This window comes from Schistosoma haematobium, chromosome 3, assembly GCF_000699445.3.
Source record: "Schistosoma haematobium chromosome 3, whole genome shotgun sequence".
NCBI lineage: Eukaryota > Metazoa > Platyhelminthes > Trematoda > Strigeidida > Schistosomatidae > Schistosoma > Schistosoma haematobium.
Window position 1 is genome coordinate 29,232,611 of NC_067198.1, and position 19,917 is coordinate 29,252,527.

General features: G+C 30.8%; 1 protein-coding gene across 1 annotated transcript in view; it reads right to left on the reverse strand.

Annotated features, from left to right (window-relative positions):
* FMNL3 (Formin-like protein 3) overlaps window positions 1-19,917 on the reverse strand; it is a gene marked incomplete at its 3' end in the record, with an annotated part of 43,944 nt that overhangs the window by 3,164 nt on the left and 20,863 nt on the right. Inside the window, exons 12-17 of the mRNA XM_051219020.1 lie at window positions 17,420-17,723; window positions 15,093-15,242; window positions 11,987-12,116; window positions 9,056-9,330; window positions 8,335-8,472; window positions 5,062-5,085 (exon numbers count right to left, since the gene is read on the reverse strand). Of these exons, the coding sequence (XP_051069522.1) occupies window positions 5,062-5,085; window positions 8,335-8,472; window positions 9,056-9,330; window positions 11,987-12,116; window positions 15,093-15,242; window positions 17,420-17,723 (1,021 nt within the window). The remainder of the gene's footprint in view (window positions 1-5,061; window positions 5,086-8,334; window positions 8,473-9,055; window positions 9,331-11,986; window positions 12,117-15,092; window positions 15,243-17,419; window positions 17,724-19,917) is intronic.

Sequence of the window (19,917 nt, forward strand, 5' to 3'; positions counted from 1 at the left end):
ACCAAATGAACCAAACTTGTATATTTATCGAAATCATTTGGACAGACTACAAAAACTCAGTTTATTAGCAAATGTGTTCAGTTCGATAAAATTAAGGTGAATTTTCATACTTTAACACCAATAAATTATTGTTTTAAAATCAAAAAATGTTCTTATAAGAAAAACGATAGTAAAATGAAGATCCAGCTCTTAAATATTTGAAGCAATCACCTAACATACTGGATGAATTGAAATTGCATTGCACAATATACTGAAATTCGTTAAACAGTAAAACAGGTCGATAAGATGTGTAAAATAAGTATTCATATGGATTATTCTATGTTGTCATAAGTAAATTTGGTGAAAATATAACACTGGATTGTATGAAGTGTATTAGACTTTTCATAATAAGCCGTATTAACTAGAATTAAGGAATGTAACTGGGTGGAGTAGAAACATTACTACGGTTAAGATCACTGGTAGTCTCACTTATTATGTACCGAATTTAGTTTAAGGAAATACTTGGTAATGTTTAATGTAAAACAATAAAGAAAGGAAATACTAGTTAGTTAGGAGCTTTTAGCCTTCGAATATGGAGTTTTATGGTTGAATGAACTGAGAATGACTTGGTGTTGGGAAATTAACAGTAACTTCAGTACTCGTACAACATGATATACATCAACAGAGTTGTGCTTGCAATTGATCTAACACTGTGGCTTATATTTAATTGATAACAGTGTATACATATATGTCCTTGAAAGATCACTATTATGCAGTACATTTAATCTATATTCAAATAAAATATACAGTCAAGCCTAGAGGTGTTTTGATAGGAAGAATAACTGACTTACAAAACGAGTAGCTGAAACGAAATTCTAAAAAACGTTGACACAGGTAGGGTAAGTATGTTTTTGTGATGTAAACAGAACTAGAAGTGAAAAGCATACAACGATTAACCAAATTCGCTCTTAAACAAATGGATATAGTAATCCTCTCAACTAAATTTCACAACACAGTTGAATCAATATTCTTACACATTTGAATACAAAGTTATGTGTGGTCTTGTGCAAACCGTAATAAAAAAACATCAGTTACACATAGTTGGTGTCAAATATATAGATTTTTGCAAAAGTACGAAAATATCATACCGAACTGTCTAGAACAGATTATACTGAAAAGGATAAACATAAAGAAATCCAAAAGGAAATCCAAGGAAATCCAAAAAAGTTCACCATAAAAACCGAAACAGTGAACAAATAACACAGTACTGGAAGTATTCGATTGATATACTGACGTATAATAGTTTTAACATATCGGAGTATAGGCATGCCTATTAATTAGAGAGAAGTGATGATTACGACTAGTGTCACTTTCAAATACGTTACCATTTAGGTACACTGAGTGTAGAAATTAAGCTTCCATAATTGAAATAAGCCTCATAGTCATTTTATGTGCATGAACAGAACGAAACATAAACAAGTTACTTAGTAAAGTTTGGCCTAGAATAATCAACCTCACTAATTAAATAAGTAATATTGTTTATAAAAAAAACCCCACTTTGCTACATTGTCACCAGTGGTTTTATCGATATCAGATCGATAGTAATAGTTGTAGAAACAGTTACCTTCAAGTTAGTCAATATAATCTGATCACCGTGTAATCTACCATTAAATGATCCCGAAAATTAAAGATTATTCTGTTACCAAAAGAGAAAAATAGTTTGAGTAATAAGTAGTCTTTGTAAAAAAAGACGGAAAAACGCTCCATTGTGAAGAATTAAAAAGCATTAATGAAATTATTATAGGTAAAATACAAGAACATAATCGACAAATTATTGATGATTTTCATCTACCCAGTGGACCGTTTAAAAAATTGAAAATATGAAATACAACACTGAAAATATTTGCGAAACACCTAATAGCACTTGAAAACTATTTTACAATTATTGATTTGTCTTTATTGGCAAAAAAAGTTTACAGATTACAAAGGGAAGCAGTGATCAGTACAGTACAATCAAGTCAGTTATGAAATAGTTATACATCACAGTCAAGAGATGGTGGAAAAATATCGTTAATTGATTAAAGGTATACATATACATCATTCAATCGCAGCTCAGTATTCTAGAGGCTGTGTTCGCGCGTGATACTCAAGGTGTTGGGTACGATTCCTGGATGTTGTGTCGTGGATGAGCACTGTTGAGGAGTACCCTACTAGATTGAAACAATTATCCAACGCTTCTAGGTTTTCAATGGTAGTCTAACATTGATCAGTCCATGATATAGAAAGCATGAAAATTACAAAAAGTTAAAAATGTTCAATAACCAACTAAGCGAAGAACAACGAAGTTTTCCTGACTGTAAAACATAATATAAAGAAACATTTCACGTACTTTCTAGGATATTCTTTGAGTTTATCCAAGACAGTTTTGGGTAAGTCGCCAACACAAGCACTTCGTATCAGTCAGTTAAATATAATGTAGAACGTGGCATATATGTGCGTCGACCCAGGTCGCTACATGACATTACCACAACAACATTACTAAGGCAAATCCCAAAGAAGCAGAAGTATTGACAGTATCGTTAGTAGTGGAAAAGTTATGAAGAAATATGGGGTTCAGGATTTAAGAGAAAACACAGTGTGAATGGATCTGCGCCACTGAGAACAATTCGTTGCCATGTCATCCAAAGTCTGTAACCATTGGTTAAGGTAATCACGTGGACTTTAAACAGGTAATCTGACAGCACTCAATAAGAATATTTCAAATAAACAGTGACTTAGTGGTTAGGATGTTTGACTTTCAGACACGAAATCATACGTTTGAACCTTGCTACACCTACTTCAGTTTAGTGACTCGGAGTAGTACCACTAACTCACACACTTCTAGTATGACTGAGAGACAACCACATGAGTCTACAGCTGACGCGTTAACAGAAAAAGACATCTGCGTATGATCAAATTGAGATAACACAATTAAAACAGTAAACATAATACACAGAGACAACAGTAGTTAAGCAGAACACGAATTCAAATGATGCGATCCAACAAACAAATGGCAGACACATATTTACAATTCATAATTAAGAGTGATATGGAACAATTTAAAAAGTTATCTGTTTATAGTAATCAATATGTATATTTTGTCAATTCAACTATACGACAATTACTGCTCGACTAACTAGTTTAGATTACAGTAAATTTCTGATCATTTATATGGAAAATTATTCAACGCACAGTATTTAATTCACCGAAAACAATAACAAAAGAAGGATGATGCAATGAAGAATTGGAGAACTAAATTAGTAGTACACAAAATTACCTCATTAGTAAATTTAGATAACTTTAAAAGAGATTAAATTTGTTTCTCTGAAATTATACAAAAGTTGCAGTAATATACTAGTTAAAAGCTTTTTTCTCTAAAGAATTACAAAGTATAAATGGCAACATTGCAATGGTTTTTCCGTAAAATATTTAGAATGTCAATATCAGTAGAGAGAAGATACAATGGAAACTTCTATGATATTATTACTATTATTAGTATCAGCCCCCACACTTTGTTTACTGCTTCAGATTATGTGAATCTCAATTACTGGATAAATAAGCGGAACGTGATTTTGACATTTATGGAAGACTTTACCACTAACATTATTTCCCATTTCACAATAAACGTAGCAGTTTACCTATTAAAAAAATTCGGGGACGTGTTACAACATCGAAATTTAAACCATTATAACTTTTATATAGGTTCGTGTCTATTTATTTATACAAACAATAGATTCTATTAAAAAATGTGTGAATTTAAAAATAAAAGCAAACAGGAAAACACCATCAGTTTATATTAAATGTTAGGGTCCATCATCTTTACTGACGTAAATGTCGTGGGAAGCTTGGATAAGAATACTCGTGTAAGTTGGACTAACATAAATAAAACTAATTTAAAATTGATTATGGTTAAATATCAGCCTATTTTAGACCTATCAAAAGGATGCACGTGGATGTCAGTGCTGATGCCCAACATTGGAACTTCAACCTAGTGTAGTGAACTTCAAGCACTCGACAACAGTAGAAATATAATCCTTACTAATAATGATCTAGAACTCATTTACCATTACTCAAACATTATTTTAAATGATGTAGAATAGATGGAATGTAGCTGGTAGTGGAATACAGGACGCCCATTTCGTTGTATTTCGGTCTTGCCAGCCGGGTGTACTTGGATCCCAAAGTTATTGTCCACTCCGAAGCTTGAATTTGGTAGTGTTCGCTTCAAATGTTGTCGAGTGTTCGACTTAGCTACTGAGTCTAGAAAACCATTAATCTGTGAAATTAGGAATGGTTTAGATTATTCTGCTATCGATATTTTTACTGAAATTTGATTAGCCTTGCTAAGCCACATTTTATCTATTCAATGTTAACTTGTGTCATAATGGCTATATCGAAGCAATCCACACAAGATACACATATATGCCAACCAGAACTAATCAAATTTCAGTTAAAATATCCACAACAAAATAATTTAAACCATTTTAAATTGATTGAGTTACTTAAAATTGTTTTACAATAAACGGAAGATTAACATTACCTAGAATATCATTGAACAGATTAGAAGTATATCTTGTATATAGAAACATGATAAAGGCATTATTACTGGTCACTATTAACTAATCAGTACACACCTTGTAGAAAAATACACCAACACTAATACGCATTTGAAATGTCTTTTTTTATTAAAAAAAGAATTAAATATTAACAATCCACCAGTTAAACACATCAAAATAAAACAAAACTAAATATAACACAAATGCACCGAAAAACATTTAGACTAAAACTATTGGATACAATAATAATGTTTACATTACAATTGAGCAAAATGATTTTATTTTGAAATTACGACTTGTTCTGTTTGTTTTAAATAGAAGAATGAGTCAGTCAGTGGAAGTGGTGATGCTGATGTGAAAAATAGGCCAAATTATGATAACAGAATTAAAAATTACAATTGTAATCATTTATGTAATGATATTCATCATTAACTATTATTAAAATAAATATACATGCATAGGTTCAATAGGCAGAATTCAAACAAACCTGTAACTCCGAAATAGGAACATCCTGATAAATAAATGAATAATATTATTAATAAGAAATACTGATGAAAAACAATTTAGTGAATAGGTTCAATTGTAAGAAAACCAGTGTAGGAAAGAACTAATACCAAAGAAATCATCAAGTAGACGAAACTGTGTGTAAGGGAGTAAGGGAAAAAGAGGAAAGTTTTAAGTTAATGAAGGTGCGGTTATCACGGAATTGCGTACATTATCTTTTAATGATCACTGAGTAGTAAACAGTATCGTTTTTATTTAGGCCTTTAGTGTAGATCAAATTTTATCTGTGAAGATACAATGTCTAAGTGAGTAGACATTACTTACTTACTCCTATTACTCCTCATGATGAAGAATAGGCCGCCTCTCAGTATTCTCAACCCAACGCTATCCTGGACAATCCCTTCCAGTTGCTAGTCATCCTTTTCATGTCTTCTTCCAATTCCAGACGTGGTGTTTTCTTCGGCCTTCCTCTTTTCCCTTTCCCTTCAGGATTCCAGATAAGCTCTTGCCTCATGATGCAGTTTAATGATTTCCTTAATGTGTGTCCTATCCACTTTCAACGTCTTTTCCTGATTTCCTCCTGAGCTGAAAGCTGATTGGTTCCCTCCTATTGTAGACTGTTGCTGATGGTGACCGGAAGGCAAGCATTGAGTGTCTTGTGTAGACAACTGTTTATAAATATTTGTACTCTTTTGATGATGGTTGTGGTAGTTCTCCAAAATTCAGCTCCATACAGTAGAACTGTCTTGACGTTCGTATTGAAGATTCTGATTTTGGCTTGGAGACCGTTGTTTTGTGTTCGATATGTCGTTCAACTGTAGGAATACTGTCCTTGCTTTTACGATCGTCGCCTTCACGTCCATATCGGATCCTACTTGTTCCTCGATGATGCTTTCTAGGTACGTAAAAGATTTCACATCTCCATCAAGCGTGATTGGGTTTGTGTTTTCTGTATTGTATTTAGGGATCTTGAGAGTAGACATAAAGTGTGATATTTTGAGATGTTAGCTGGTTGGTATTAGCTGCCAAGGAGTACATGAAATCTGAAGGAAAATGATGCTCTCAGATAGATCCAAATTTGAGTCATTCAGCTATAAGGTCTGGGACGATACCAACTAAGTTATTACGGCCGAGACTGATTTTCTGTGAGATTTCAAGTCCTTCACCTATAACAACCTAAGAACTAATGCACTCGAATCTATTGTTCAACTGACAAACCAACGTTTGTCAAATCAGACAAATGTCTTTTATGTACATCACTTATCACGAATCGTTAAAATCTCGAATTAAATGTATTGTACAGTTATATGAGTGAAGAATTTATCACAATGAATCAATGTAAACTATAGCAACAACTGTAAAACAATTCACACTAGATTCTACTTTGTCAAATTCATTATTATCACAAATGATTTAATTTGTATTATTAATTTTCGTATAACAGTCGTATAACCAGTCATCAGTTATACATGAATCACAATTCAAAATCGAATAATCCCGTAGTAAACAGGTAAATAATAGTTAGTAATACATAGAAAAACAATTATTGGCACAAAAAAAGTAGAAGGTCAGATATAGTCAAAAATAAACAAAAAAAATGTGAGGAATTGACAGATATCAGTGCTATAAGTCATAATAACATTGAGATTATAATTAACCTAAACACTGATGCATACATACAGATATAAGAATTTAGAATGATGTCAAATTGTAAGTTCATACTAATGAGAAATTTTATAAATTTACCATTTTTTTTTTTTACAAAACCACCGTTTTATATGATATTATACTGAATGATCACATCCAGTGATATTTCATTGAGTTTTAACTATTTTGTATTTCATCAAGTTGGTTGAATAACAATAGTTTATTTGACAATTTGAAATCATGAGCCAATTGAAGCTAGACCACCATGGAAAACCTGGAAGCACTGGACGGCCGTTTCGTCCTAGTATGGGACTCCTCAGCAGTGCGCATCTACGAAACCGCTGGATGCCGGCTCAGTGGTCTAATGGTTAAGTGCTCGCGCGCGAAGCCAGTAGGTCGTGGGTTCGAATCCCGCGGGGGGCGGGTTCATGGATGCGCACTGCTAAGGAGTCCCACACTAGGACGAGACGGCCGTCCAGTGCTTTCAGGTTTTCCATGGTGGTCTAGCTTCAATTGGCTCATGATTTCAACTTGTGAAATTTCTAAAAATCTCCACAAAACCCATTCTGATAATAATAGTTTATTTGTTGACCAAAAAAGTAGATAGATAATACACAATTACTACAGTTTCGTTCACTTCTTTATATTTTAGAGCACAACTTTAAGTGTTTTAATTAATAGTTGTAGAAAATACTAACTTAAAAAGTGAATTCCTTGATAGATTAGAAATGAAACTGTAATAGTATTGGATTTACAGAAAAAGCTACAGTGTACAAGAGTAATCAGCAGATATTATTTACAGATCATTAATGACTGCATGAAATGGACAACAAGATTTAATAATTATCATTAATAATAATAGAAGGAAGATTCAGTGAGAGCTCAAAACAACCGTGATGAACTTTTAGCCAGTCTTTATCTAATCGATCAGAAAACAGCTTTTGTAAATGAACAGTTTATGGAAAAAAAATCAAATAAGGCAAACAGATTTCAGATAATAAATGAACTTATTAAAGTCTTCTACAGATTACTCTGACTGGATCGATAAAACAACGGAATAAATTCGTCTTTATGGATATAGATAATCGACTTTCGAGAACAACTGTGAGGATTAGAATAGATTTTTAAATGTCCGCATCGTCTCTTGTTAGGGTAAGGATTAGGGCTATAACGTAATAATGCTCTGTAGCCATATGGATGAATGGATTTTGCGAAAAAATCTAGGAGCCGTTGCCTGATGAGGTTGTTCATAAAATATAGTGCCAACAGAATAAAAGTTTCATGGTTAAGATGAGGTCTTGTCGACTTGCCTATTATGTACAGTTGACAAATAATTGAGAATTTCATATGTTGAACACTATCGTTTTCGCTTTGTGTTGGCGAAATAACCTTTTTCGCTATGAGGATTATGTACAGGTATTTCACCTACTCGTTAAGCACGCCATTTGAATTTTTTTGCAAAAGCCTGAAGGTCGTACTCTATTTCGATAGACTCGTTTAGATACTTTACTCTCGTCAACGATATGGTAATGAAGATGGTTATATAATTAAATAAAGTATAGGACTACACTGTAATTGATAAACAACAAGTTAAACACCAAATGCTTACATCTTTTGGTCTTTTTGGAATATGGTTGATTGAAATTTGATTGATTGATGATAATGGCCCATTATCATCGCCGGTTACAGAATTTAAACTTTGAAGGGCTTCAACACGACGTCGTGCTTCGTTGTCGACTATTGCATTCTGAAAAAGAAAGACACACAAAATATTTTGCAAGCTACTTAAAAAAGTGGCAGAGCTATGTCGTATAAGATCTGGAGGTCTATTTAGCGGCTAGACATTTTACTGATAAAAAACTATTAGGAAGTACTCGATGTAACAAAGCGTCAACAGTTATCTCTAAAAAAAAGTTGTCAACCTGGTCATTATGTCTTTGATGAAACAAATGAAGCACTAATAAAACACTATAGATGCCCGTTAATTCACACACACACAACACTAAAAATCGATAATTACAGTAAAATCTGTTTACAACTTTACCTTAAAAGTTTATGACAAAATACACAGATTATTATGCGTACACACAGGTACAAATGACACGAATTAAATCAAAATTATTACGTCATGATAAGTGATGAACACATAGCTGATTCAATAGTCGTTTAATAAGTTTATATAAAGCTCTAATCTTTAAATATATATTACCAATGATCAGAATCATTATTGTATATAATAAATACAACAATACTACTAACAAGGAAATACATTAATAATAATAATAATAATAATAATAATAATAATAATAATAATAATTCAATATGTTTACTTTGAAATTCTTAATAAATCGAACAATTAAACTGAAAAATTGTTCTGGACTAGGTTTAATTTGCGCTTCACCAAACCATTCAATTGTTCTAGCAAACATATTACGTGCAGTTTCTGCTTGCTTTTCAATAGATTCCACTTTAGATTTATTATTCAATACAAAATCTGATAAACGTTGTGGTGTTTTCAATGAACCAAAAATAATTGTCTCTTTATCAGCTTGTGACATACCAGAAACTAATGCTGCTACATCATTTGTTAAAGCTTCTGTTGGAACTGTAAATAAAATAGAATTTTAAATAAGAATTAAATTCAAATGGGAAAAAAGAATGGGGCGAATTAACACAGATGTGATTATCTTCCTTGATATGGATATAAAACTGCTAGAAATATTCAAATATTTAAATAACTAACAGGGAGATATGAATATCATACTGATTGAACAAGTAAGTAATTAGCTATGGGTTATATAATAGTATTTGAAATGACGAGTACAGGAATCAAGTTCTCATGTGAATAATAACACTAAGAACTATGTATATCCAACTGGCTTGTTCTGAATAGGATGAAATTACCATCTTGGATTCCGTTGCTAACCACAATCTTACTTTAATAAAAACTGATTGATAGTACTTTATACTATTTGTGTACGACAATTATGCTTTGACACATGATAATACCTTGGAAGTGTTTAAGGTAATTTGTGTAAATATTTGACTACAAACAGTTTCGGTTGTTTTACAATACAAGCTGAAGGGAAATAGAAAATGAAAGCTTTGAATTCAAAGCAATTTGGATAGAAGGAAGTTTTAACTAAATATCATAAAATGATGTTACGAGGCTTACAATAATTTTATAACACATAGTTTTGATTATTTAACATTGACCATTTTACAATTTGAAGAAAGTAGTTTTTTTGTCTTTGGTTCATTGCATCACAATAACAAATGAACACCACACAGAAAACTCATTAAACTAAGTAATTAATACAAAAATATACTTCTAGATCATTAATGCTAAAAGCAATCTGATTATCGATGGTAATGGAAAAAATATGTTTTATTATGCATATATAATATATGACACATTTAATGAACATCTGTTCGAATACATTAAGTGTTTCATGTGTACATCTTTATATATTATATATACATGGTAAGTGGGAACTAAAGTCGAAGTATAGATCAAAATAGTCAATGCTAATTCTAAGAATAATAACAAGATATAATACTTTCTTTAATTAAGTGAAAATGTAAATTTTAGGTTGAAAATAAAAACTATGTGTTTAGGAAAGATTTAAGATAAGCTATTGAATGTTGACAGTAAGAGCTGAACACATACTTGTCTACATTAAACTGGAAGACTAACCAAAGGAGTATATTTCAAATAAATTAAGTAACTATAGAATATAGCTGACACAGAAGTAGCGAATATATTCAATAAATTATACTTTGAGATAAAGTGTTAAGCGAGAATTGAAATGAATAACACTCATCGCAAATAAATTAATTGAAAACAAGGTTTATAATGTACAAAGTTATCGATCAAATCTTTATATAAATGCGATAACATAATCTTCACAGAACGACCCCATGATTCAGTAAATACGCAATTCAGCAGCCTTATATACACGCAGAATAAGTGGCTCTCAGTGACATTATTAACTGATATTAATAAGTATAAAAGCAAAAATATGGTATTAGGATGCAGACTGCGCATAACTCAATGAATCCATAGTTGAATGATCATAGTACTATAATATTTGTCGATTTGATTACAGTATGAAGAACACTTATCAAATATTACATATGAGATATAGAGTAGTGCATAGTAGGTGGTAAATTATAGTATTTTAAATAGAAGTAATAATATGATGTAATGGAAATCTTTCAAGAGTCTAAAAACACAATAGCTATAAAATACAACAACGAAAAAATAAAACGAACAAAAAAATGTTATAAATACCCACAGGGTGACTAAACTTTACTATTAATAATGAAATAATGGTATATTTGTAATATACTAAAAAGTGGGAATTAAAAGGCTTGATATTTAGTGATTTAGTGTAAGGCACTTTTGCAGAGTACTTCGGAAAGTTAGGAATATAAAAAATATACCATTATTTCATGATTAACATTCTATCCAATTCTCAAATTATGTTTAACCATGGTAAAAATACTTATAAATTCTATAGAATTATATAAGTTAAGGTGAAACTAGATATAAGCAACTGTTTCCGAGCTCAGTTAATTCGACAAAGAAGATGCTGATATAAAGAATTATAAAGTATAAGTATACAGTATTTAAAAAGCTTTCGTAAACGTTGTACAAGCTAATTAACTCTCTCAAACTCTTTATATTGACTGATGACTGAACAGTGACCCATGTTATTTTGTTTAACTTATATTGATCAAGTTTCAATTTGGCCAGTAGTATCTGTGACCCGACTACGGGTGAACTATGTTGAAATGGTAGATGGTTGGAAAAGGAAACTATGGACCTAGGTCTTTTTGCTAGTTGATTACTCGCCTAAACTATCCGCTTTTAACAAGAACGACGTTAAAATTGGGAAATGTAGTGAGTGTGATAGAGTAAGCATATGTAAAAAATGAGAACAGTCTAAAATAAATAATAGAGAGTGACTATAAAGAAGAATTTAAAAAGCGGGAAATAATGATGTCAATAATGATAAGACTGTAAATATTCAGTGTCACTTAAATCAACCTTCCTTTAAGTGATTTCATCAAATTATTAATTTTTAGTCTTGTAAATACAAAACAGTCATGGTGACGTTAGTAACAAATGATGGATTTGGAATTTATTATGAATACTTAATATGATGTACAAGTAAAGATTGACAGACCACAATGTGATGATTTTAGTTAAAATGAAAGAATCTCTAGTTTACTATGCTATATAAAATACAACTAACCCTTTGCAGCTTCTACAACACCAGTCAATTCATCGTCAAAATTAACTAGGGCAGGAAATTGGGTTTCAATTGTTTCAACTATGAAGTGAAGCAGAGTCCACGATTTATCCAAAGTCCGTGTGTCGGATAACTGAAAAAAGATAAGTTGGAAACTAAAGAAAATGAACATTACATACCTATACACATATACGTTAGGTTTGACGTTGCAAATCGTCGAATACATTTTCACCGCGATTTGATATTAGCTAAATATTAAAAAACCCTACACCACAAACCGTATAGTATTCTTCTCTAGTCACACACGGAAAGTGTCGTCAGTCAGTCAGCAGCTACAGCGTAGGACCAGGCACATATGAGCATTGGTCCAAGTTACCATACTTCATTAGCACAACAAGATGAACACCGAATTCATAGAAGTAGTTAATAAAATGGTGGTAATATATAAAAGAAAGATTACATATAAGGGCATAGTTATACAAACTTATTGTATAAAGCACTAATCAAAACGATTTACTGTCAAGCTACAACTGTTTAGTTCGAAGAAAATTGACCGAAATGTAATGAGCTCATATTCTTTTGCAGTGTTTACAACCAAAAACGAAAACAACTCAAAGTGCATATGTAAAAAAGCAAGACGAAAGTAAAGTGTAAATTTGATACTTAGTAAAATAAACATGATGAATATCGATTTAACTAAAAAGGAGTACAATAACCAATAGAAGTGAACTTTTCAACGAATAGCTTCAAAAATGTGGGTATTTATAAGAGTGAAGTGAAAAATACAGGAAATCATGAAGGAAACTTTCGTAAAATGACTAGGATGTGATTTATTATAATTTATCCATAATTATACTGATCCATTAGATAGTTGGTGTGATCTTAATATTGAGAGTTCTTGATCTTTTCGTTTGGACGTTTTAAAATTTACTTTTTTGGAAAATTAACAACGAACACAGCCGTTTTCCTAACCAAATTACTAATCACATCATCATTGTAACACTAGTTATATTTTGTATACAAACACTTTTTAGTGATCTTCAACTTCCCATTTATTTCGTTGTATAAAAAGGACTTGAAATTCAGTAGAGGGGATTAATTCAAATTAAAGTACTGCGTCATAGAAATATCCTTTGAACTGCTCTATCATCTCTCTTTTAAAGAGAAAGATATTGAAAATATATATGATACATGAATATACCACTCTGTGAAAACGTAGTTTTTTGACGTCTCTGATGTGATTTATGATGATTTCAGAGATGAAGTGTCCTTCACATCATTATTTTAATATAAGAAGAAAAATCAGATTTGTTTATTCAACCTCAAAGTAATTTTATATTCTTGAGAAACAAGTACAACGATTTTCAATTTTTCAAATAGAACTGAACCATCGGTCTAGATTACTTGTCGAAACAATTATAAACACTGATACATTGTGAGAGATTTTATTGACTGAGTTAGTTTCTTATCATTTCCTTCATGGGTCAAAATAATTCCATGTCAGTTTTTCGTCAACCTACACGGTACGCATAACGACTGTTATTACGCTGAGAACCTATGTAGCCAAAGTAAAACTTCAAATTTGATGTAATACATGAACAAACGTCTTTAATGAGACGGTAGAGAATAGAGCTCAATGTTTTAATATATTTTCTGTATTACACATCACCAAACAAAACTTATCTAATAGAAGGCAAGATGAAGGATTATCAATTTTCTGGCGTTCTCTGCGACGTTTAGTGAGTCTGTTTTATCTTGAGAGGTATCACATATATGTGCTTCTAGAGCGAGCTATATTGATCATAAAATATTACTGAATCTCTTACGCCTGATTATATATATATATATATATATATATATATATATACATAATGCAAGACAATCATGCAGTGTATTTAATATGTACACTACTAAGACATTTGTGGTACAAATCCGAGTCACATGTTAATAACTTAAAAACCGTAGTTTATGAACGATAAAAGATGTAGCAACATTTAATCAGTCGATTGAAGGCTTACAACTACGAGAATGTAAAAATACTATCCACCAATTATTTCATAAAAATACTTAATAAAAATCTGTATATTTATACATATATAGGTTACTAAGAGAATAGCTTTAAAAGTTTCACAATTTCAATTACTCGTTTAATCTTCTTCGAACAGGAAAGTGCCTTCGATGGCTAGACAGATATACAACACTTACCGTTCCTAATTATTGATGAACCGATCAAGAAAATCCCTAATAGGCATTTACTTTATGCCTTTCAAAGCTAACGTTTATATCAATAATACAGAAACAATAACCATATTTATAGTTCGTATTGTTACAAAATGAAAACAGAGAATTTACAACTTGCCAAATTAATAAGCAGCTTAAGTTAATACAAAAAACAAGATGATTCATATGAACAATTTACGAAAGTAGTCAGTATTCAATAGTTATGGTGTAGGTAGAAAGATGACCATTGACTATGTTTAGCGTATTCTGTGTTTAATTAAACGAGAAGCTTAAGAGTAATGATTCCCAACTTAGTTTACATGAATCTAAAGTAAACCTTTATAGTTCGGTCTACGAATTGATAAGTGATGACCAATAAATTTTCTTTAATTATTGATGTGTAACCAGTAATACAAAAAAGGAATTCACTAGAATCATGTCATTTCAAAGAAACAAATAGGAACTGATAACCAAGAAAATGAAAGACAAAGTTATCCCACTATGTGAAAAACGACCAACGTTGAACAGGTCTAGGTAAAATAAATTAGCTATTTATGATCAACGCATATTGTAACACAAATAAGAGGTGGGTCAAGATGTCATACCATATTTTAATAAATGAAGTTAACAAAGAAATTGAATCATATGGTAGCAATGATTATGATAAAATTTAAACATTGATGTGGTGAGAATAGAAAGGATGAATGTATCTGTGCCATTATAAACGATTATAAATCATATCAACCAACATCACCAACCAATGATCTTAGCTATTGCCCAAACTCCAATATAGCTTAGACAAACAACAGTCGACAATTTCCCAAATAATTGAGACAAAAAAGCAACATAATTAAACAAAAAAGGTGGAAAAAAAGAAAGGGAAACTTACAGCATCTAAACTCTGTAAACGAAAACCGTAGGCAATACCACGTCTGGAACTATTCATATAATTGCCAAAAGCTAATATAATTTCTAAGATAGCTCTAAATTTACAACTGTTTTTCAATGCTAACGAAGCGGATCTTACAGCAATAATTTTCTGATAAAATAATGAAAATGAAACAGAACAAATAATTCAGCATATATATATATATGTATGAGAGAGGGTAAGTATGATATAAGTAGAGTAGAAAAGGTAGATAACAAAAAAATATGGTGTGTTGAACTCTTTTTACTATTCGGTCGTATACTCATGAAATCGACTCAATTTTTCAGACAAAACTAAAATCTGTTCATCTATATTTATTATGTAGATGATTATTGAAATCCAATACGGTGAGTCATATTTTAATGATAATCTTTTAAAAGGGAATAAAGTCAGGCAATGTGAACATTTTTTAGAGCAAAAAAGTACAAGACTATAGGTAAAATTTGTCGACAAGATATAAAATGATATTCATGAAATAAAGACGGGAGCGACCGAAATTGAGAAATCATCCTTTGAAAATAGGTACTGAAAATTTTAGTCTAACTTCATTGTCTCTCGTGGATAAAATACATTACACAAAAGCGTGAGATAATTTGAAGGATTCTTAGTTAAGATACTTTCGAAATAGGTTTACAAACAAAGAAACAGTAATAATTATATGTTTCCGTTTGTAATATAAGCGGTCATTTATTTATACTTATTTTTTAAGAAAAGGGAATTACATCCATGGGTAGAGTATTACTTTTAGAGTCTAGATAAAAAATAACCTTCTATACACAATGGTATATAACAAATGGACAGGCTCCAGTTCTTCTTCTTACAACTAAACAAAACCCTTTAAGTTTCGTTCAACAAAAGTATCACCAATTAGTCTCATATGGCGAAAATAAGGAAGAATTGGAGCCTTAATGATTAAACTAGATACATGCAGCATATATCAGCAAGAATTTTAGATCCAGACTAGGACCTGATAGTGAACATATAAATTATAAATTACAATTTCGAAACAACAGACGCTGAATCAACCTGTTACATTTACCAGTAGCCATAGAGATTTTTAAACACTGAATCACACAGATTGTGGAAAGTGAGCGATTTCATTCACGTCAGAAAGTTTCAGTAGTTGGAATGTTGCAACATTCCACCATATACCATTTGCATCATAAAATGACCGTTGAGTTTCTTGACATTACAGTTGGTTTATATTCGCTGAAAATAATTGTAACTTACAGCTATGTATACCAAATGAGCTATCTCCGACAAATTTGTTGATATTTTTCGAGCCAATCATTTAAGTACATAAAATGAAGTACATCTAAACAACTATCACATAATATTACGAAATTAGCAATAGAGTTTAAGGGGATTTTTATTGAATCACATTAGCTCCATGAGAAAAGTTAGACACCAAATAAATTATGACAAACGAATAAACATAAATTACTGAAAATCAATTTGATCCGTGAACAGATAGTATACGGTTTAGTTGAAAATGATTATGCAATCGTAATCAATGATCATAAGTAAATACACAAAACAAGTACACGTTTTTACTAAACATATACTGATGTATGTGACAAAGTGCACAGAATACAATAACGTAATAAAAAAATTGTCTACAATGTAAGGGTTAGTTTAAGGAGTGTGACTTGACGAATAATTTATAATCATGCATTTCATTATTAAGACTAACACTCGTACACAACTAAATCCTACCATTTGATTATTCGAAATCAAGGTCACAATATTTAAAATTATTACCTTTATAACATGATCCATACTGAGCATGAAAATAAATCTTACAAGCCATATGACTATTAGCAGCCATATAGCAATCTAGTTTTATGTAAACCTAATGATTGTTTCTTCACTGTACACAACTAGACGTGGGCGTAAATACATGGTTTGATCAGTTGCGTAGAAATAATTTCAACTTCAGTAGGATACAATACACATGTTCGTGATTAGAATAAATATAATTTGATTAGACTTTATGTCATCACTTTATGCAACGACAATTAAATCAGTATTATCAAGGTCAAGACACATTTCCCTGGATGATATATATATATATATATATATATCAGCGGTCAAATAATAAAAAATGGATTCAGACAAATTCTTGTTATATCAATAAACTCTCCAATTCATATAAACACAGTGATGAAACCGTGGCCAAGTTGAATTCATTACTTTTAAAATTATTGCTTTAGATATTAGATATATTTTTGTGGCTTGACATAGTACTAGACATTACAATATCGTATCTAAAGACATAAATTGCTTACCGAATTCACTACATTCAAATTATCTTCAAATGAATTCATGAATAAAATAATTTCTAATCTAGGTCCTAAACGTTCAACTTTGCATAAGTGTAGTAAAAGACGATCTTCATCTGTTAAATCATCAATAGATCGTTGTTCAGTGAATTCATAATTTAAATAAGTTTTCACTTCATCAGCTGTTGGCAATTGATGGTATATACGATCTGTTACATCTTGACCTAGTTCTAAACGATTAATATCATTCCATAAACGTTCTGGTGTATATTTTTCAGATTCCAAATAACGTAATAAAACGCCAATACAACTGAAATGGAACAAAAAAGTGGAGATAAACATGAGTAGCGTTATTAGCATAATTGAAGTGAGAATTGGTTAAAAAAACTAATTAACTTGGTAGTCGATTCAACTTAGTGATCTGGCATACATATCGTTTTACACACCTGAATATTGTGAAATGTGTTACACAAAATGTACCACTGTACGGCAATATCACATTTCTTAATAAGAAAAAAATGTATGAAAGAGATTTCATTAAGTCTAAGTGTTGGTGTATTTTAAGAAAAAAAAAACACTACCGATCAATATATGACACGGTTTTTACTGATGATTGTGTGTAAACATAAAGCATAATTTACTAACATATCAATGTTCAACATCCTAACGAAAAAGCACTGAGTTGACTATTTATATTATTGAGACAAAATTCAGCAGATATTTTTTCATAAACATTAGTTTATGACATATGTTAACGTCGAATAGACAATTAAGATGCAATGATGCGAATAGTGACATAAACTAATATCAGCTTTCATATTTACTATGACTGAGCCAACAAGAGAAGAAAATAAACGCTTGGTGTAATAACTTTATATTACATAGAAATATAGGAGCTTTCATATCAAAAAGCTATTGATTGTTGATAAAGAGAAATTCACGTTATACTAAACCTTAGATAGTAAACATTATCTCCATGGCTTATTATAAAAAACCTTAGTTACGAGAACGATTAGACAGCTGAACTTTTCAAACACCAGTTTGAATTACAAAAATTTTAGTACAAAATAAGAAATCGATATTAATTACCTAACATTTCAATGATAAATGGAAATATATCACAAATAATTATATGAGTTTCAGTGTACATTATGAAACAGAGTATAATGCATACCAATATATGCGATCCTAAGTCACTGAGACTGTCGGTTGTATACTGTATATAAGCCTCGAATACGTGAATTTACAATTACGACGAAAGTAGGATGGAAGTAGTTGTCAATGGCAACAGATTCATGAATCCAGTTAAATTTGTCTGGTTTTCAATTGTTTCCATATAAACATTTAGTAACAAATGACACACTATCAACAAGTAACATGTTTATTGTTGATGAAGAAGATAGCCTCAAGTGCCAAATATTTCCAATCATCAATAAAATCATTTAGTTTTACAGAATAAAGAGAACGAGTTTTCGTATAAAACTTTATACTGGTAATATGCGTACAAACATAATAACAGTCAACTGCCAAGTCAGAATTACATAATTCTTTTTTTAAAACTTTAACGTATTAATAAAACAACACAACCACTACTTATTTTCTTCAATAGGCAACTATTTCGCTATCGATTTAGTTAACTTTACGGATAAGTCCTCCCACTGGAGTTGAGAGATACTCATTGGAAAATGAATCAATAAATGGTGATCGAATATTAATCAACTAAATGATTGATAGAAATTTGTGTAATTTTGAGAAAATTTCGGCATCAATCAGCATTATTTCGACAATGTCAACCTGTACAAGAAATATTACGAGAGATTAAGTGTTCAGACCAGTTACGGGAACGAATGAAATCATCAGAGAAGCATTTGAAAACTTAGAACAACTATTTCATTTTGAAAGATCTTGACAGTCAAATCCTCAATCATATTCTAAGATTAAACATCAGTAATAACAGATTCACATTTTAATCTAATGTAGGAAACGTTGAGTACGAAACTGTTAAAATCACATAGTTCCAGAACCAGTTATCCAATAATTAGATAACTTATGATATATTAGTTTACAAATTGTAAAATCGAAATGAAATACATTTTATTTACGATACATTAGGCTAGTAATGCACAATGGTATTCAATAAACATAGATAATAGGAACATTTTTTTCAAAAGTTTTTTTGACTTGATTAACCAGTTGTAACTTTATTTGATACAATTTCACTAAACCATAGAAAATATTTATTACGGTCAAATAATGGATCGTACAACTATTATTAATAATTTATTATGTATATATCCTGTTTGTAATATTAATGCATTTGACACTTAAATTTTAGTATCACGATGTACAAATATACGAGTAAATAATAATAATAATAATAGATCGATGGAGTACTATTTATCTAAAATATTATACCAGAATAATGTCCTTTTAACAAATAGGCAAATATTTACTAATTATATATATTGTATATACTTAGATCGATTGTTTACGTACATAAAGTA